The sequence below is a fragment of the Pleuronectes platessa genome, chromosome 6 (genome assembly GCF_947347685.1).
Source record: "Pleuronectes platessa chromosome 6, fPlePla1.1, whole genome shotgun sequence".
Lineage (NCBI taxonomy): Eukaryota > Metazoa > Chordata > Actinopteri > Pleuronectiformes > Pleuronectidae > Pleuronectes > Pleuronectes platessa.
The window spans coordinates 20419598-20439677 of NC_070631.1; the positions used below are offsets into that span (position 1 = coordinate 20419598).

General features: G+C 39.9%; 1 protein-coding gene across 1 annotated transcript in view; it reads left to right on the plus strand.

Moving 5' to 3' along the window:
- cfap74 (cilia and flagella associated protein 74) overlaps nucleotides 1-12226 on the plus strand; it is a 50500-nt gene extending 38274 nt beyond the window's left edge. The window contains exons 24-39 of the mRNA XM_053425842.1: nucleotides 1127-1300; nucleotides 1551-1684; nucleotides 1856-2132; nucleotides 4194-4328; nucleotides 4513-4646; nucleotides 5129-5263; nucleotides 6192-6301; nucleotides 6379-6434; nucleotides 6829-6948; nucleotides 8495-8650; nucleotides 8783-8931; nucleotides 9307-9496; nucleotides 9721-9853; nucleotides 10967-11094; nucleotides 11552-11686; nucleotides 12122-12226. Of these exons, the coding sequence (XP_053281817.1) occupies nucleotides 1127-1300; nucleotides 1551-1684; nucleotides 1856-2132; nucleotides 4194-4328; nucleotides 4513-4646; nucleotides 5129-5263; nucleotides 6192-6301; nucleotides 6379-6434; nucleotides 6829-6948; nucleotides 8495-8650; nucleotides 8783-8931; nucleotides 9307-9496; nucleotides 9721-9853; nucleotides 10967-11094; nucleotides 11552-11686; nucleotides 12122-12226 (2271 nt within the window). The remainder of the gene's footprint in view (nucleotides 1-1126; nucleotides 1301-1550; nucleotides 1685-1855; nucleotides 2133-4193; nucleotides 4329-4512; nucleotides 4647-5128; nucleotides 5264-6191; nucleotides 6302-6378; nucleotides 6435-6828; nucleotides 6949-8494; nucleotides 8651-8782; nucleotides 8932-9306; nucleotides 9497-9720; nucleotides 9854-10966; nucleotides 11095-11551; nucleotides 11687-12121) is intronic.
- Nucleotides 12227-20080: the final 7854 nt, after the last annotated feature.

The window sequence follows — 20080 nt, forward strand, 5'->3', positions numbered from 1 at the left end:
ATCGTTGTTCCTCTCTACAGCTACGAATCAAAATATCTTCTTAAGGGTGCAGCTTGTATTTTGAAATATGAAAACAATCAAATCTAGAAATCCTTGAAGTGGAAAATCAAATCCTGACAACAGCCGAATTCCTTTAAGTTGTCACCTGCAGCTTTTGTTAAAAACACAAACAACAGCTGCTTAAACATTTGTGTTGCATCCATGCCAGTCCTCTTTCTCAGTAAATTTTAATCTGGTGCATCTTCGTGCCATATTGTCACAGACTCGCCCCCTGTCCACCCCCTTTTCCCTTTCCCTATGAGGATGAGGAGAGGGAGGGGAGGGGCGTGTGGGGGTGGGTGGGGGAGCCAAAAGATTGGGCTAGGATGCTCCTGTGGAGCACTAAAGCTGTCACCCCTACCCCAGGCCCTGAGATTCTGGCATTTAACCAAGTGCAAACATACACACACGCACACACACTGTTGTATGGTCACCAGACGACACAGCAGCAATGGTGCAGACACCAGTAAACCAGGTCATCTGCTGAGCACTCACACGATTCTAGAAGACGTCATCTTGACTAGATGAAGCACTTCTCACAAAATCCTAAGATTATTTAATTTTCTATAAATATATGATTTACCCAAAGGAGTAAATTAACCTGTGATCCTGAACAAACCTTCCAGGGACCAAACCAACGCACACACACACACACACACACACACATACACACACACACACACACACACTTGCGTACCAACTGCTCAATGATGGAGGATGACTAAACTGGCCTTGTCTTAAACATTGGTATCGCTTATTAAATACATTTAAAGTGCATATATTTATGAAATCACGGAGGTAAAAAGTCTTAATTTTTGATAATAGGAACACCAGCTCATCCTCGTGCCATGTCCTTTGTTCTCCTTTCAGTTTTTTTCCTTCAGTCTGAATGATGTGAAAATGTATAATTAAGATTTTAGAAGTGATACCAGTGCACAGACGATTTTAGAACAGACACTGGAACCATGTTATGCAGCGTAAATTCAAAACATCCTGATTCACACACGTTCTCATGTTGGTTGGATAAAATAAAGAGAATCCCTATCAAATGCAGGTCTGTAAAGATGCTCGTTGTTTGTGTGTTCAGGTGCAGCCTGTCCATTTCACAGTGCAGGCAGTGGTGACATGCACAGACCTGCAGTTCGAGCCCACGGAGGTGGACTTTGGCTACTGTTCCGTTTTCCATTCGGTCAGGAGCCGCGTTCGCCTCTCCAACCTGTCCCTGCTGCCACAGGAGTTTGGCTTCCTGGGAGTTCCAGAGGTACTGCATGAATAACACCAGCTTCTATGATTTCAGTTTGCAGTTGTATGAATTTTATCTTCCTGGGTTAAATGTTAATGTATTTATGCAGCACAGTAACCTGTATCCAGACACTATTCACTGAAAACTACAATATGGAGACGAGTCGAGTATGTTCAGTGCTAGCTTCACCCATCCTGTCACTAGTTTTAGTCTTAAGCATTACCCTTTGATTTTGAGCTGTTTTTGATTGTGTTTTCTCACATTACAGTTTATTGAGGTCCAGCCTAATGATGGCTTTGGTACTCTGCTCCCTCAAGAAACCCTGGACCTTGATCTGATTTTAAGTGCCAACGAAGCCAGAGAGTACAACTTCCAGCTCACCTGCAAGACTGAAATTAACAGGTTCACTTGTAATCCTTTTTTTTTTTGTATGATATATATGGATATCTTTTATGGGACATTGATTTATGGAATGAGGAAATCTGGTATGATTGCTGTCTGATTTATTAATTGATTAAATGATATGTTTGTTAATTAATTACTTACTTACCTTTTCTTTTCCTTTTGCATCAGAGATTTCCTGCTGTCTTGCCGAGCAGTGGGTGTCCGCCCTCCCCTTGAGCTCTCCCATTCTCTGATCCAGTTTAGAGCCACGGCCCTATGTGGCAACTCCCAAGCCATAATTTACCTCACAAACCCTCACGCCAACCATAACCAGTCAAAACAACCAGTAACGTCAGTGGTGAGGGATGTCAAGAATCCTGAAGGACCAAGGCTGTTCTCCTTCACCCTACCCAAGGATTCAGACATCAGCATCACACCTTCAGCAGGACGCCTGCTCCCCGGCCAGGTGGAGTAAAACCCATCTTGTGTTTACCTTGATGTTAAAGGGGCATTCCAGAGATTTTACAACTAAATAGCAGATTGATCGTCCTGAGGAATGAAAAAACAACTCTGAATTCCCCGTTGGACCTGTTGAGAAGCTTCTACAGGTCTAAGGACACAAACCTGATGAGGAAATCTGCATTATTTTGTGACACATCAGAAAGTGGCAGGGTTTAAAAAGACAACAGAAACACAACCTTTTATTTTGTAATCAAACTAAACCTTGGACTATGAAGTAATCTGGTAATGTCCTATTATGACAATTTGCCACGGATATGTAACAATCACAAAACTCACAGATCTCAGAGGGAAGATGTTGCTGCTCAGTTTAATTCAATAGAGTTGTAAATAGTTACAGTGAGACAAACAAGCTTCAGCTGCGCCTGACTCACAACAGAGGATTTCATAGTGTAACACCGCACTCTACTGGACGCCTGATGGAAGTGAACAAGTTCTCATTTCTTTGCATCTTCTGTGCATCAATATCAATGAGTACAGAACACATTAAGAAAAATAATAGATTAAAATGTTATATTCATCAGACACTTTGAACATCTTTGCAGTTTACTTGCTCTGGATTATATTTGAAGTCTCTATACCTTGTTTATAGAAAATATTTATCGATTGTATTCGTATTTCCAAACTGATAACAGAGGCTCACATGGAGAAATCCAGTAAACTCTGCGACTGTGTGACAGGGGGATTATAAATCTCAATCCACTTGATGTGGTTCACGTTATATGAGAAACCCTGGAACACACACAGCCCAAAAAGTAATTTAGACCTAGAAGTATGGATCAGAGTAGAGATTAAAATCACTAGGGTTTAAGAATACCGCAATCTGAATGTTATTCTTCAGTTTCCTGAAAATGTGTACAACACAAAACACAATACTGATCACCACGTCTTTGAAACAATTAATGTGAGCTATTAACAACATCAATGGTAGCCAATATGATGCCCGCAAGCACCTGGTCGCTAAAAGGCAGCCAATGAGTTCTCGCAAGGCAGTTCTAAAATTAGCATCATAGTCACTAGAAGAGCTCAGTAAAAAATAGATACATTTTTTTTTTTTTAAATCTTTTTTTTAAATTCTAAAATAAGTTTAACATCGAACAGATTTAGATTTTTCTCAATTAAGCTTTGCTTTATGGTGTTGCGTGGTAAGTACCGGCAGGCTTAATGTTAAGATTAGGTGAAGGGCTTAGTGCAAAATATGGGGGTCTCTGAAAGCCTCAATAGAAAATTCTGGGGGTTACTGGAAAAAAAAAAATTGGAATTAATTGCCACGTGCAATGTTCAATATAAGGTAGCCAGGAGTTCCACTACGTTTATTTTGCAGTGGCAGCCTGTTGCTGCTTCCTGATTGGGGCAGACACACAAAGGTATCCTTGTGCCGTGCTGTATGACCCTGCCGCAAGTCATCCCTCTGACCTGTGCTCACTTTGCACAATAAACACCAACACTAATCCGAATTATTAGGACCTGAACAGTACTGAGATTTACTTTGAGTTTGTTTTATTAGCTTGAGAATTTATGAGACGTGTATTTAAACAGTTTGTCCACACGCAGTTCCCCTGCCACACACAACATGAGACTAGACGTAACACGCACGATCCAGACACATGATCCGAAGTCATCGATTACTGACTAAATACATGTGATGTTCAGTTTGTGTGAAGAGGGACAGAGACGGGCAGACACACATACAAGTCCTACAGGCAAAAGAGAAGTTCTTCCAGCAGATAATGTTTTTAACTTAATTGTTGCAGAAGAAGTGATGCACCGCTTATCAAGGAATATAAATATGAAACACGTTTTTTTTAAATTGATTTTAAAAGTTGTATCTTAGTCTGCAGGCAACAATTTTACAAAACCACAGCACGCTAAGTACGTTAATATTTGGTGGTCTGGGACCTTATATATATTGAAAGCATCCCTCCTTACGACTCTCTACCCTTCAGGTAGCTTTCAGTCCTAAAGAGGTCAGTGTTCCCTTACATGCGACCATCTCTCCTCTCACCAGAGATGCAAGGTTCAGGTGACGTTCCGACCCAGACTGTTGGAGCAGGATATCAGAGAAGAGGCGCTGCGTGTTCTCCAGCGAGCCAAGCTGCTCCGCCAGAAGGAGCTGGAGATGAAGAGACTCACTGAACAGGAGGTAACTTCAGACACACACACACACACATCCACTCTACTGACCCCCTCTGCTGGTGAGAGAGTTTGAAATGTGGACACCCTTCCCCAGCCTGCAGATTTCTTAAAATCTCTTTCATAACCACATTAGCACATGGATTTTAACAGTTGTCTGAACCCATCAGTCATGTTTATGTTTGTGATGTAAGACTAAAAAGGAGATCCCAGTGGAATCCGCCAAAGGAAAAAAATCACCTGCAAATCGAAAGCACAGCAAGAAGCCAGATGAGCCAAAGAGAGACCAACAATCAGAATCACCAAATCCTCTGGACATACAGCCAGGGTAGGAGTTTTTTTTGTCTTAGTCCTCACTTTTTATCAAATTTATTTGGAAAGCATGTCTAGTTTGCTGAAGGGAATGGCCTGTGAAGTAAAATATCATTAATAAATATTATATCGCCAAAAAATCAAGATTAGGTCTGCATATAGAGAATAAATTATTCTTAAGGAAATATCTTTCACATGCTCCCTGAAGGCCTGTCTCTGTAAGTAGGCTATAACCAATTAATAACTTGGTTAGAAGTCTCAAATCCAACAGCACTGAAATATACATTACACACAAAGCTTTTACTTGTACAGTCTCTCTTCTGCCAAAGCATAAGTGGTTTCATCAGCATTCCCTCTTCTCTCGGTTTGCACTGATCACACCATAAACACTGCCGCGTCTCAGCTGAGCTGCAAAACCTTGATGAAAAGGATTTCCTTGTGCAAACTTTAAGGAGTGTTTGTTGATTAATTTAAATGTGTGGGGTCTTTCACTTCTAGGTCAGAGCATTACGAGCAGGCCAGGGCTTCTCTGCTCTGCTCCGTAACTCAGCGCTGGAGCGACTTCATCGTTCCCTGCTTCATATCAGATGGAGACCAATCTGACGACGACAGTGAGGCCCCACCGACATGGAGGTAACACATGGAGTCCACCTCCCCACATAGGAAACATCTCAGCCCAGGGAAGTTTCAGAACTAGACCGAGAATAGTCAGGAATAGACAACATGATGTTTTGACCACACTCTTGTTCAAAATTTACTATAATAATGATACACAAGATGTATTGATACACAAGATATAATAAGGCATGTGACTTGGTGAGCTTTAGTTGGAGGTGTTCTTTCATACCAGAGGAAGGAAAGTTGTAGCTTCAAATATGCGGTACAGATATGAAACTGGTATTAATGGGCCTCATTCACCAAGAGAGAGAGACAAGGAACAGTTTTGTAACCATCACATTTGAGGTCTGTCAGACTGGTTGTTATAATGAAAATAATAATAATAATCTTCAATTGTACTCCGTGATAATCAGGTGTTTCAGCCTTTTTTTTTCGGCAATAAGGTTATAGCTGTACTTGAGGGTTCACTGAGGCTGAAGGTAAATCTGACCGGCTACTGGCTTCTATGGCAGTGCTATGAAAGCCATGTGGCTCGCTCAGTAGATCAGACGTCATTACCTCTATGCCTTTCTAATACCAACTCTCATAGGCAGCAGAGTCAGAAGATGTCCTATTTAAGAAACTACACAAAATGTGGAAGTAGCATCTCATTAGTGTGTGTTTTAAAATTCAGTTTTGGAATCGAATGTGAAACCTAGATTTTAAGTTGTTGTTTTGATATTGGTTGCCAGGGGGCATATTACATATGATAGTTTTATTCCTATGGTCATCAGGTATGTATGAATTCATACCTGATTTTACACTCCGAGCTGACCAAACATATGTTCCCGACAACTTTTGATTAAGTTTAATTGCAGAACCTTTTACCCAAATCAATTATTGACTTCTAAGTATTATCCACATTGCTGATTTCATAGCTTGTCATGTCCCAACATCTCCTCAGTGCCTTCAACACGCTCTACCTGAAGCTGCAGTGTCCTGCTGTCAGGCCCTCTATAGTGGTGATTTCCAACAACGGACACAGCATCATAGACTTCCACCAGGTGGCAGTGGGTGAGTCATTCTGAATGTTTGTGTGACTCAATGGCTCTTCACACACCTCAAACCCCTTTTTGTATTTGTGCCTTTAGGACAGAGGGTGTTGAAGAAGTTTACAGTTCAGAACATTTCCAGTGAACCTCTGGATGTATCCTTTCTGCAGAACCAGAGCTCAAGTGCAAATAGATCTAACATCTGCTAATGAATTTACATTTCTGCTTCATCTTAGCCTCAATCTTAGAAACTGTGATTTTGTACCAGACTTTCTGCTCTAACATTTCATCTACTTCCCTAAAACTGGGTTGTTTCCTGATCATAATGACTTCTTGTTGTGCTCATCCATTTGTCTTTTACAGTTTCTTTGCAAATATTCACCATCAAACACAGTTTGTTACAGTGTGTTCAGTCCAGCTGACAAACAAACCAACTAACCACCAAGCAAACAAACGCACAGGGGCGAAAACATAACCTCCTTGGCCCAGGTCAATATTAATAAATAATAATGATGACCCTTCACAGCTCTTTCTTTGACCACATACAAGCTGAGGACGTCCCTGCTGGACATACATGGACCAATCTCTCTCCTCAATGCTCTCAGATGCATTAGACCAGGAGGAAAACACACTCTGTTGTTTGCCTTCAGTCCAGATCAGGAGAAAACGGTGGGTTGGAATTCATTGTGAAGCACTGGTTTATTGCTGGATTCTAACAAACAGTACACATACTGTATATCACCAGTGTGTCACACTTCTCAACAATAATGAATGACCCAGACGTCAACAAGTTGATTATTCTAAATTAGTACCATTAATACCCAGTGGTGTATAAAGTATTTGAAAACCATACTTGAGTAAAAGTACAGATAGCTTACCTGAAAGTGACTTCGGTAATAGTAAAAGTCACCCGTAAGAAAATGACTTGAGTAAAAGTCTTAAAGTAGCTCATATTAAATGTACTTAAGTATCAAAAGTATCTGGTGTTGAAATGTACTTAAGTATCAAAAGTAAAAGTACAAGTACCAAACTTAAACATGCTAAGTGTTTTTTATGGTAGCCCTATACAGACACAAGCAACCCAAAATAAGTCTACTAACTTACTATTCTAACTAACTGAAAAATGATAACAAAAATATACATATAAGGTATATTTGTAAACATTCAAACCCCAGATGCTGAGGTTAAAATAGTATTGGACTAGTGAATCTGATCTTCTAGGGACAATAAAGAACCAACACAACAGAATAAACAAGGGCCTCTTAAGTCTTCCTAAGATCAATAATAGACCACAGTATAACCATTAAAAAATTGTTAACTGTAAATATCACTAAACTTGGACCTTTCACTTTCTAATCAGCAGCATGAATGATACACAATGATAGCTCAGCAAAAGGAAACAAGTTCTAGGCAAACAAAATAAGATAGTTTCTCTTTCGTTAACAAACTGCAGAGTGCTAGTACAGAGAAGAACAGGCCAAATTTCAGACCGAATAATAAAGACTGAACTGAAACGAGCTCCTGCATTAGCACCTGGATAATTCTAAAGGGAATAAATGGATGGGGAATGTGCTCGCATTGATCACATCCCTGCCCTTTGTACACACATCGCTACTCCCAATTGGATGGTTTAGTGAGGTCCTCAGAATGGCCCCTCCAGAGTCGGTCATGGCCATGGCGTAATGCCAAGAAGACGATCAAACTCAAATTTCCCCACTGTGGGACTATTAAAGGATTCTATCTATCAAACTGGACACTAGAGGAAGTACAACTCGTAACAATGTTTCCTCCGGACGATTAGGGTCTTGCGCTGGACTACGCCCCCCCACCCCCCGGTAGTCCGGTTGACGGCTTATCTCCCGTCCCGCCCTCAAGTAATCCTCGCGAGGCACCGTCCGTTCTCGCGCAAACATGCACAGTCTAGATAATCCAATATCATGATGAGAGATTGACAATTATATTCAGATTTTAATTTGTAACGAGTAACGAGGTGTTCAATGTCAATGTAACGGAGTAAAAGTAAATCTTTTTTCTTTTAAATGTAGTGGAGTAAAAGTAGAAGTCCTGATGAATATAAATACTCAAGGAAAGTATAGATCCTCAAAAAAACTACTTAAGTACTGTAACGAAGTACTTTTACTCTGTTACTTTACACCACTGTTAATACCATAGTGAATATTAAGACCTTACCCTCCCCACTTCCTCTATTCTCCAGTACTGTGAGACTCTGGACATCTGTGACCATAAAATGAGCCTGGAGGTGACACTGCGTGGTGAGGGCGTGGTCCCCGATGTCACCTCGTCCCACCTTGGAGGTCTTTTGGACTTCGGCTGTGTGTTGGAGAAGGAGAGCACCTCACAGGTCGTAAAGGTCAGTCGAGAGTAGGAGTGTGAGAACATGATTGATAGAAGAACTGCGAGGGCGTTGAATGTTAATATGCATTGATTGCGTGGCATCACTTTGCATCCTTGGTAACAACATTAAGCTTGGTTTTGTCTGCAGTTGCACAACAACTCTGCGGTGGAGGTGGGTTTCAGGGCGCTGCTTGCCAGTCTTTCTCCCCCTCGGCCTCAGAATGCCGCGGAAATTGTGGCCGTCATGTTGGGTGACTACACAGACTCTGAGGTCCAGCCCATTGTGGGTAAGCTGAAATGAAGCTGTACGCTAATATTGTATTGTAATGTATTGTACGGATACAGTCAGTTTGTGTGGTACAAATAGCATTAAAATCATTAAATAGCATTTAGCTATACTGTACTTGTTGGACTGCTTATACTGTATGTTTCTATCGCATAACAAGCTTCCCTTTACGTGATTTACATGATTTACATGGCTAGTACAATTTTAAGTTGACCAGTCAAGCCATCCAGGCGGATAAATTGGTTAGTGCAGGTTTACTGCAGATAGTATCAGTGTATATGTCAGTAGATCAGTGAGATGCTTTCCCAGCTGTAAAAACCTTTACTCAGTATTCATCTTGGTCACATTAATTAAAACTGAAAATAGTTTTTTTTGTACAAAAATACTATAAATGGCAATGTATCTTTTGTATGTTATACAGGAACCCAGAACTACAGTGGGCAAAGTGTGTTTAGTGCAGGTCCAGTAAAGGGCAACATTGCTCCAGGACAGAGCCAGGACATCACTGTCACCTTCCAGCCTGACCACCAGTCTGTCAAATATTCTGACAAACTCACCATACAGCTCATGAATAAGGTCAGTAATAATAACACACACACACACACACATACACCTTTTAAGCATTTCTTGCAATTCTTTACACAACTTGACCTTGGCCTTCATCACTTGTTGTAAAAGCCATCACTTGGCCCAGGCTGTCTGCTCAGTACAATATTGTCCAGAGTGCACCTGTATGTTCTCTACTCTCTCTGGTCTTCATGATATCACAACCTCACCACTGTGTCATTTCTGCCCCTCAGACTGAAGTGTGTGTGATGGATCTGAAGGGGGCCGCCTCCTCGCACAACATGTATCTACACGGAGGGGATGTCCTGAACGTGCCCTTCGAACCCCTCCTCCTTCCACTGACACCCAGTCAAGCTCAGCCCAAAGGTAGCAAAGCCTCCATCTCCCTAACTTCTTCCCCTCTGCTGATGTTTTACTGGAACACAAAGTCAGTTTGAACGAGCTCTGGAAATGATCTGTGAAAATTGATTCTAGCTTCAACCTCAGCACGTTATCTCAGTTATTGACTCTTCAACAAGAGAGGAAAGTCAGGCAGGGAAAATAAAGACCCTGGCTCTATGAAGATGACAAAAAACTCCCTGACACATTCCATCATTTATGCAATCAAGGCCATAACCAGAGAAGTAGTAATATATGCTAATCGTTGCATGCTGACAGCACATAGGCTCATCACCAGCATCAGATACAATTCCACCACAGAGGCTATGTGTGAGAATAGGCCCACCTGCTTCACAAGGCTATTGTGAGTTTTACTAAATCAGACAGATGTTGGTTGGTGCATTAAAATCACATCAGAGACTGGATGAGACGTTAGATCTCTGCTGATTGTGTCACAGACACAAGGCTCCTGCAGTAAAGAAGATATAATGTTGAATGTTAATGACACACAACTAGCTTCAGTGACGTTTGTATATTTGCAGTTTTTTAAAGAAAGATGACACTATAGGACAATGTGTTTTAATTCTCCTTCACTATACACTTTGTATCTTTGGTGTTTTGCATAACCATGTAGGCTTATATCTGCCCTTTGTCTGAATATGTAAACACTTATATTTAGGTATCTCGGTAATGTAATGTTTAAAGTAAGGGATGTCATCGAACACAGTAGTGAAGCCATGTTCAAGCACAGTGGTGCTGTAAGCTAAATGCTAACACTAGCATGCCGACATGTTACTACTTAGGATGTAATGTCCTGAAAATGCTCTGAGAATATAGTGTTTGGACTAATTATAATGTTGAGCTGATGATAGCGCTGTGTAGAAAGTCTGTGTCAAATTTCAACCAATTCCCATCTATTGGTTGATCAGTTTTCGACAAAAATATGAACTGACAGATTCATTTTGCAATCACTAGAGCCGAGCCACTAGCACTGCATTCAAAGTTATAAATCAGGTCACTATAAAACTCAGTCCGAGAGAAGTTAAAGTCTGTGTGACTTAAATGTGGTAAAACTGCTGACATGACCCTGTCTCTATCTAGATGAGTCAGAGGGGAGCTCAGAACCCCGCTTCACGGTGCTGCTGACTCTACGGGCACGCTGCAGCGGGGGGGGCATCACGCCGGCAGTCAGGGAGCTGCAGGTGGGCTGCATCAGCTCCAATAAGAAGGTACTGTGACTGCATGAGGAACCACAGAGGCAATAGACAAACTGCTGCTGCATTTTTCAACAGGTGAACTGACATATGTCGTAAGAGGGTTGATAGCTTATTTCAGGCAGGAATAAACATCACACATACTTAAAGGTTCAGTGTGTAAGATTTAGGGGATAAGGATCTTTTGGCAGAAATTAAATATACAATAATCGTTCAATCAATCTAACCCTTTTGTTTTCTCTACCCTCAAATGGCCCCTTTATATTTACATTATGAGCGGGTCCTCTCTATGGAGGCCGCCATGTTATTTACAGGAGCCCAAAGTGGACAAACTAAACACCATTATAGTTTTTATGACAACTGAAGGCTACCACAGGTTCATGTTTGGAAGGGGAGGGTGAGGTGAGGGGTGTTCACGTTGCCCCTAGGTTGTTTCGTTGTCTCTAAGGTCATTGTACCATTTCTTTTGCAGAGTGGTGAGTTTTACCTGGATAATGTGGCGTCCCTTCAGCAACAGGGCTTCAGCATAGAGCCCAGCAAAGGCACAGTGGAGGCAGGCCACACACGCACCATCAAGGTCACATGGATCCCTCATAGGGGACACAAGGTGAGAAGGAGACCACTTTCCTTTCCTGCATTATTTACAGAAGCCAGTGCATAAAAACATCTTAGCATGAGTCAGTAAAAAGTTTAAACTGTGTCAGTTGGGATTTGATGGCAAATGTGGACTTCATACCTTCTGCATATTAAATGCAATGCTTGATGATGAATTGAATCGATGATTACATAAGTTAAAGAATCTTTAGGTAATATCTTTGCCGATCGCCAACATTTTTTTTTTTGCTCATTCTACAAAAAAAATTGGTTTTCGATCAAATAAATATTTGTAAACTATAATAATGTGTAAATCATCAACCTTCTAATTCCTGTGTCAAGATTTTAACCTTTAACTTAACTATTTGTTTGTGCATACTCTCCGCTCACCTTTGTTTGTGTGTGTGTGTGTGTGTGTGTGTGTGTGTGCACGTGCAACACCATTCAGCCCTATGAGGTGGTGCAGACATGTGTGCCTCTTACTGTTAAGGGGGATGAGAACCAGGTTTACAGAGTCACCTTGATGGCTTTTGTCTCCCACACTGCTGACTGACCTCTGCTGCACCTGGATGACGTCCACTGGGGAGATCTGGTCCCACACGCACACTGAAACTCTAAACAGATATGCCATATACTGTATATTCAGTGCATGTATGAATTCCCTATTTGACGTAAATAAAAAATGAAAGGTAGTAAGAATTGTCTGGGAATTTAATTTGAACCATTTCATTCTGCCACACAGTCACAGTGTACACTAGATCCTCATTGTGTTATACTTGACAGCAACACAAAGTAGAAGATACAGTTATTAGAAATGCTGAATTACTGTAAAGCTGTGTGGATCACAACACTCCACTTAAGGACAAACCTTTAGTGTTTTTTGACATTTTTGCTAGTTTTCTTAGACACTAGACATTTCAGATGGTAGAGGAGCAGAGCTTCAGATTACTTTTCACCACTTCATGCACTTGACTGCATGAACCTAATTCCGCCACCAGAGGGTGCATGTGATGCTGATGGAAACCAGCAGATGTGTAAAGTGCATACTGTAACTTTGCTAGTACTGTACACATGAAGTGAAGGAATCAGAGTTCAGCCTGAGGTCAAACAAAGTGTTGCCTTTGAACTATATTGTGAATTAATGCAGATTCATTCATTCATTCGTTATAAAAGCAAATTAAATTGTAGCCTGTTGATCAGGCCTTCACTGACGTACTGGTCAGTTTGTATCAGCAGCAATCTGGAGCAAGTAGCTATTGTAGTAGGCAGTCACTTGTAATGATTATTTACATATCAGCTATATTGTATCAATGTTTCCACTTTGATTATTCACCAAATAAGTACATGACCTGTAAGTTAGCTCATCAACTTTCCTGTTTTCTCTGCATGTTCTATATAAATCACTCAAACGAAAGTTTTCCACTGGCACTCGTCAAATGTTTTCAAAAGGGAAAAGGCAGTGAAGGAGCCATCTTAGCCTTATAGAAGTGTCAGCTAAATACCCCAAAGGTTTAAGGTAGATGATCGTTTTTTTAGGGTTTCAGAATCAGTTACACAGTAAATATTCTCTCACATCACACTGGAACCTCTTCTTGTGGATTAAACCTACTGGTCAATGTCTGACTTTTAGTGGAGATCAGAACAGTTTCCAAAAGATTTAAGACAGTATGGAGAAAATATAATATTATGATCCCTCACATCCAGAGGACCTGGAAAGAGCACAGAGCAGCACCAGATATATGCACTTACAGGTTCCTGCCACTGGGAGGCCCAAATACCCACCATGTCCAACAGTGGTTATGGAGTTTCTTGATAACTCCTGGAATTTAAAGTGGTGAAATGTCAAATAATCAAAGTTTTTAGAATAATCATCTAGGAAAGTACAGAATTATCAAAACTGTATAATTTTCAGGACTTGTTGTTTCCTCTAATGTGATGTATCCCCTCATCAGCTGACACAAAATCTTTGCAAACACTAGGTAACACTGAAAGATTTTAAAAAAAAATGCTCTGCGATCTTATGTCCAATTCTTTTATTATTCTCATGGAAAAAACAATGTAATATTATTTAATGTATGAAGATATCTATTGTCTTTCAGTTTGTAACAAGTTTGTAGAAAATACTCTAACAAACACAATATTAGATTTTTATCCATTCATGGGTGATGAATGGATTTAAATTGCAAAATACACAATTCTATGCAACCGACAGATTTATGTTTCAAACTCGTTTTTGTCATCCTGGTAAATTTGAATTAAAAAATGTAACTTTAAATATAAGAATTGAATTGAGGAGTTTTACCTCCTCAGGTCTGTTTGCCAATCACAGAAGAGTGGATCAATGTGAGACGCTGTAGAACAGTAATTCTCCTGCATCACATGAACTCACGTACCGGTTCCCTTCATTAACTGCGTATGTCACATTCCAAGTGGCGTATTTTCAAATGATTTCACAGGGAGAACTTTCCTTGCACTAAGTGTTTACTATAACAACGCTCCCCCCCCCCCCCCCCCCACAGTTGAATTATCAGTGTTCCAGTCAGAATGGTCCCATCACTTTAAGTTATTTCAACCATTTACCTTACCGAATTATTTCAACTGTTTATCTTTAACTTGAACTAACTATTTGAGCTGTTTTTGCATTGATTTTAGTTGGTTAGTTATACTTTTTATATATCAAGAAGAAAGCAGTACATGGGCGGGGTGTTTATTGATTTAAAGAATTTGCATTGTCACTAGTAAATTATAAGATTATGAAATCTGCTTAGAGATGGTTGAGAAGTTCTTTTGAGAACAACAACAGGTTGTAACGTTTGCTGGTAACAAATCAGAGACCACTTTTTATTTAACATTACTAGTGATGTATCCACAGTATTACACTTCCTACTGTTTACAGATAAAACAATTGTGTTTTTTTCAGGTTTGATTTTAGAGCAGTTACAGTTTGATGAAAGTAAATGATTTGGTCAATGTAAGAGAACATACTAACAGACTGTTCATCAAATCACGTGTTGAAACATAAAGATTAAGTTGACGTTAAAAATATTGTTAGTTATATGTTAAGCCAGAAAGGGACTGCTACCTGAACACCTACACAGGCTGTTTATATTAATATTGAATGATGAGAATCATAGAAGGATGTATAATCTCAAAAGACCATCTGTCCACTATGTGTATTTCTATTTATGAAGGGAAAATATGGAATTCTCTTGACAATATTTTAAAATGTTGCTTGAATATTATTCGATTCAGGGAAAAAATAATGACACAATATTAACTTATTGAGTAACATTTATGTTATGATGATGGGTATTGATTAATGAATGATTGATTTTTTATGCGATTTGTGAAATGTAAAGAAATAAGAAGGAATGGCCATCTGCATGTATGTTGTTATTCATATGAAAGTGGCAGGTCGACATCACATTTTACTTCTTCCTTCACCTTTTTCATTCATGGTATATGAAGAGTGTGAAATAGAAAACAAAAATGACAAAAATCTAACAAACGAAATTTAAAAAAAAATATTTACTAACTAAACATTTGAGCTAATTATTCATTATACTTTTAGATATCTTCTTCAACTGTTTATCCATACTTTTTTAGCTAAGAAAGTTCAACTGCTTTCTTTTCTTTCAATCTTTATGTCGTTGTGTGACTTTAGGTGCAACCACAGAGACTCATGGCTGTACGAGGGTTAGTACTGTCTACACCAGGGGTGGGCAAACTTTTTGACTCGCTGGCCACAATGGGTTCTAAAATTTGACAGAGGGGTGCCAGGACCAGATGGATGGATTTTTTTACAGTACATGGAAAAATCATTACATGAAAGGATTTGGCCTTTAACAAGTAGCAAAGCATTTATTTGCAAGGCAATTTAACAAATACTCAGCCAACCTCTGAGCTGTAGCCGCCCGTTCTTGCGTTGACTTCTTGCTAGCGTAGTTAGCATGCTTCGTAGCAAAGTGACGGCTGATGTTGTTCTCCTTGAAAACTGCGACAGTATCTCGGCATACAGCTTTCGATTGGATTTCAGTGACAAAGTATTTTGTTGTCCACTCCGTGTTAAACACTCCGCACTTATTGTCCACTTTTCGCTTCCTTGATCCGCTCATTTTACAGAAGGGCTCACAGGGCAAAGCGAAAAAGTGAAGGGAGATCATGTGCCCTTTCCAGCCCTATACACCACACTCCCGGTCAAATTTAATTTAGAGGACGCTTTTATCCAAAGCGACTTACAATTAGTGCATTCAACCCCGAGGGTACAAACCCAGAACCACAAGAAGCAAGAAAGTACAATTTCTTAAAAAATAAAGCAAACTACAAAGTGCTTTTTTAAAATTTTTTTAAATTTATTATTCTTTTTTTTTTAATATTTGGAAAAGTTCGGCGGGCCGGATTAAAGAGCCCAACGGGCCGTATACGGCCCGCGTGCTGTACTTTGCCCATGTCTGGTCTACGCTGTATAAAAACTATACCGTCCAAGCAGTACACCAGTTTTTAATCCTTTTTAGAATTTTATTTTATTACTAAACACATATTTATTTGAATCTTTATAAAACTGTAATTATTTCTATCCCCAGTATTAATCTGTTAAACGTACATCATTAAATTCTTTACACTCTGAAGAGTGTCCTTCTGTGCGAGAACGAGGCTTTGTGTGTGTGTGTGTGTGTGTGTGTGTGTGTGTGTGTGTGTAACAGCAGATGTCACTAATGCGTCGAAACCGACCAATAGGGTCTGACCTCTCTGAGAGATACATGCTGTAAGCATTTATCAGAGATTGTAGGAGATTATGCTAAATCAGATTACTGTACCCCAACCTGCCTATTAAAAGCAAGGTCATTATCAGCTTAGCCTCGTGTAATGTCACTCGTTTTATGAAACGTACGAGATCATATTAGGTAATATTTGTGTTTTCATTTTGCCCCTTTTTCTAATCTGATTTCTCCTCTGATCTCTCGCTAATACTGTGAGATAGTGCTACTTACGGCCCACGCCCCACTCAGTGGTGTGTGCTTGTGTCTGTCTGCCTGTTTCGTCTGTCAGCACATGAGCAGCCAGAGAAGGTGACTTTCCTAAATCTCATACTCACACTCATTAAAAGCTTGAGAACAGTCGACTGTTTACAATCAAGTGCTGCCCTTCTGTCCACATGAGTGTCCTTAAGTTGCTTTCATCCAAATCATCGCATATTTATTTTATGCTATTTTATGCTAGTCTATGTTATTGTTTTTTACTCTTTTCTTATATTTCGCATTGTCTTATTTCAATGTTCAGCGCAATGGTAAACTGCGGTTGTTTTCAAGTGTGTTAAAAACAAAACTTGACTAAAAAGTTTCTCGTGTTAGCCAATACATTTAATTTATACTGCATTTGAACACACAGCAGACAGTATTTGCAGCTATGTGAATTGGTACATTGTGACACAGTCATACTTTTAAAGAATTAGGGGTAAACACCATTACAGACATTTTATTTGCAGAGTTTAAATTTGGCTGATGGGTTTGTTTTTATCTATAGTAAGTGATAAAGTCTATAAAAATCATAAACTATTGTTTCTTGAAGTAAAATAAATGAATGAGCTTTCCTCATTTCAGGGTAATTGGCTTCATAATGATCACATGGCTTATTCGATGTAAAATAACGAAATGAGGTGGGCACAGATCGCAGGTGGAGGTGTGGACTGTTCTCTTTCTGTTCTAAAGGCTGAAGACAGAGAATAAGCCTTGTCCCCTGTGGTCTGAATCCGAAAGACGCCTCGCAACACATGCATGCAGACAGGCAGGGGCGTATCCAGGGGCAACTAAATCTCAGCTGCATTAACCTGGGCCGATGAGTCCCGGTGGAAACTCACACCCAGAACACTGCCTGATACACAAGCGCACAGACTCACACGTGTATCCACACAGGAGCAGTGTTTCCAGCTCGTCCTGTATTTATTTGCCTCTGTTTTTTAAGTTGAGTCAATAGAAGATGTGTAATGATGGCCTCTAAACCATGAAAATAAGAAGGTAGAGTCAAGAATAAGCAAAAGGTTGGTCAGTGAGTTTTAGTGGGTTTACACCGTCTCACACACGCACACTTCGACACGGTTCTGCACAGTTACTATGGTTAGTGCTCTTCTTGTAGGTGCACTAATGTGTGGTTAGAGAGCTGACCATCAAACAGCAGAGGACTGTTCATACAGGAAGGCAGGGCCAGTTTCCTCCTACATGTTACAGATCTGGCAGGAACACACACACATTACACTATATTGTTGGATAATAATGACATATGTCTTCTCATCTTATTTTTGACATCCTTTTTCCCCTCATCACATCATTCTGATAATGAATTATGTTTAATTTCATATCGTAAAATGTCCCATTTAAACTGTGAATGTGAAGAGACAACAGCAATAACAGATCTGGCACAAACAGTGCATCCCCAAATGCCGGGCCACAGTAGACATTGCTCTCTCAGGAGCCGTCTTCAAACAAACGAGAGCTGATGCTGCTGCCCTCTTCCCCCATCGGACCAAGTCCACACACACTTTGTTGTCCCCGAGGACGTCAAAGTGTTCCATGTTGTCTCCAAGTAACGCCCTAAGCCGCTGGGCATTATCGTCTCCTCTGAGCAATCTACCTAGACTACTGGAGATAATGCCACTCATGTCTTAGCTTGAACTAGAGCTCAGAGACATTGGTTAGTACAGATCCAGAGAATATCAACAAAAACTTAAATTGTCAGCTTGTATTGATAGATTTTCTGGTGGCAAATTGATGACTGTCACTAATGGATCTGCATAAATTATTCATCATGATAATCAAACTCATCGTTCTAGGGGAAAGGGTCTGGAGTTATCTACTGATGGGTAGAGGTGGGACTGCAGGGTAACCCACAACAGGATACACGATACATGCCCTGTGATAACAATATCACGATACAGTGATTGTGCGATGATAGATTTATGAGGAGTCAGGCCTACGATATATGGCCGTAACGATATTTTGTCCCACCCCTACTGATGGATGTGTTTGATGTTTTTTCTTCTGAATAATAATGATGATAATAATAAAACATTTTATTCATAGAGATCTTTTAACAACGCTCAAAGACACTTTACACAGGTTAAAAACAGAAAGCAAGTAACTGCAAAATATAAAATAAACATAATTAATCATAGAAACTTGTCTGAAGAGCTGGGTTTAAGTCAGGTTCTGAAGGTGGGCAGGTCAGTGCGGTCTGTGTTTGGGGAGAGAGTTCAAGAGGCTGGGGGCAGCTGTGGAGAAAGCTCTGTCGACCCAGGTCCGGTGCTTGGCGCTGAGTGGAGGTGGCAGGAGGTCAGCCTCTGCGGAGCAGGGGGATTTTTGAGAGAGGAGAAGACTTTGAATTGGATCCAATGTGGAACAGCGAGAGTTGTCTGCATCTCCCTGAGCTTTGAGAGACATCATCAAAGTGATGGCAGATTCACAATAACAATAATTAAAATATACAGTTTTTATAATGACAATAAATAATGTTACTGTGGTATTAAAAATAAAAATTATTTTAATAGAAATGTAAATCTGTTTAACAGTTTTTTATTGTGTTTTTGGGGTAATCAATACAATACAATACCATTATACAATTACAGCCTACCCCATGCAGCAGAAGTACATAATTTAAGATAGACTTCAGAATGTATATATATATATATATATATATATATATATATATATATATATATATACAGGAATATTGGACTATAACAATACAATTAAATACAACAATGCTGCAAGACAAAGCAAAGAAAACAAAGAGAGGGGGAAATTAAATTAAAAAATTAAAAATAAAATAAATTTAAGGAAAAATTTAAAATAAATAAATAGGTAAATAAAGTAAAAATATAAAGGAGGGGGAAGGGGAGGGTTGTTGCCATCTAGTCTTTCTTCCATAATGGGCTTTGTATGCTCTCATAGTATTACAGGAAAAGGGTCCAGGTTCTCTCAAAGTTCTGTATGGAACCTTTCAGAGTATATCTTATTTTCTCCAGTTTCAAGAAGGACATGGTGTCTCTAATCCATCTACTGAATGTGGGAGGTGTTTGTTCCTTCCATAAGAGTAGGATCAGACATCTGGCAAGCAGAGCGATGAAGGCTATGACAACATGGGCCCTACCCTTAAGAGGGCGAGTTTCAACACTAAAGCCAAAAATGGCACATAATGGGTTTGGAGGGATGACCACAACAAAAATTGTAGAGTAAGCCTCAAAGATATCTGCCCAAAAATGTTTGAAGAGAAGGCAAGGACCAGAACATATGTATGTGATCAGCTGGCTGACTTTTATGGTGGGACAAGAGGGGTCAACATCAGGGGAAATCTTTGCAAGTTTAAACCCCGGTCCAGTGAACTCTCAGGAGGATTTTAAGTTGAATTAAGCTGT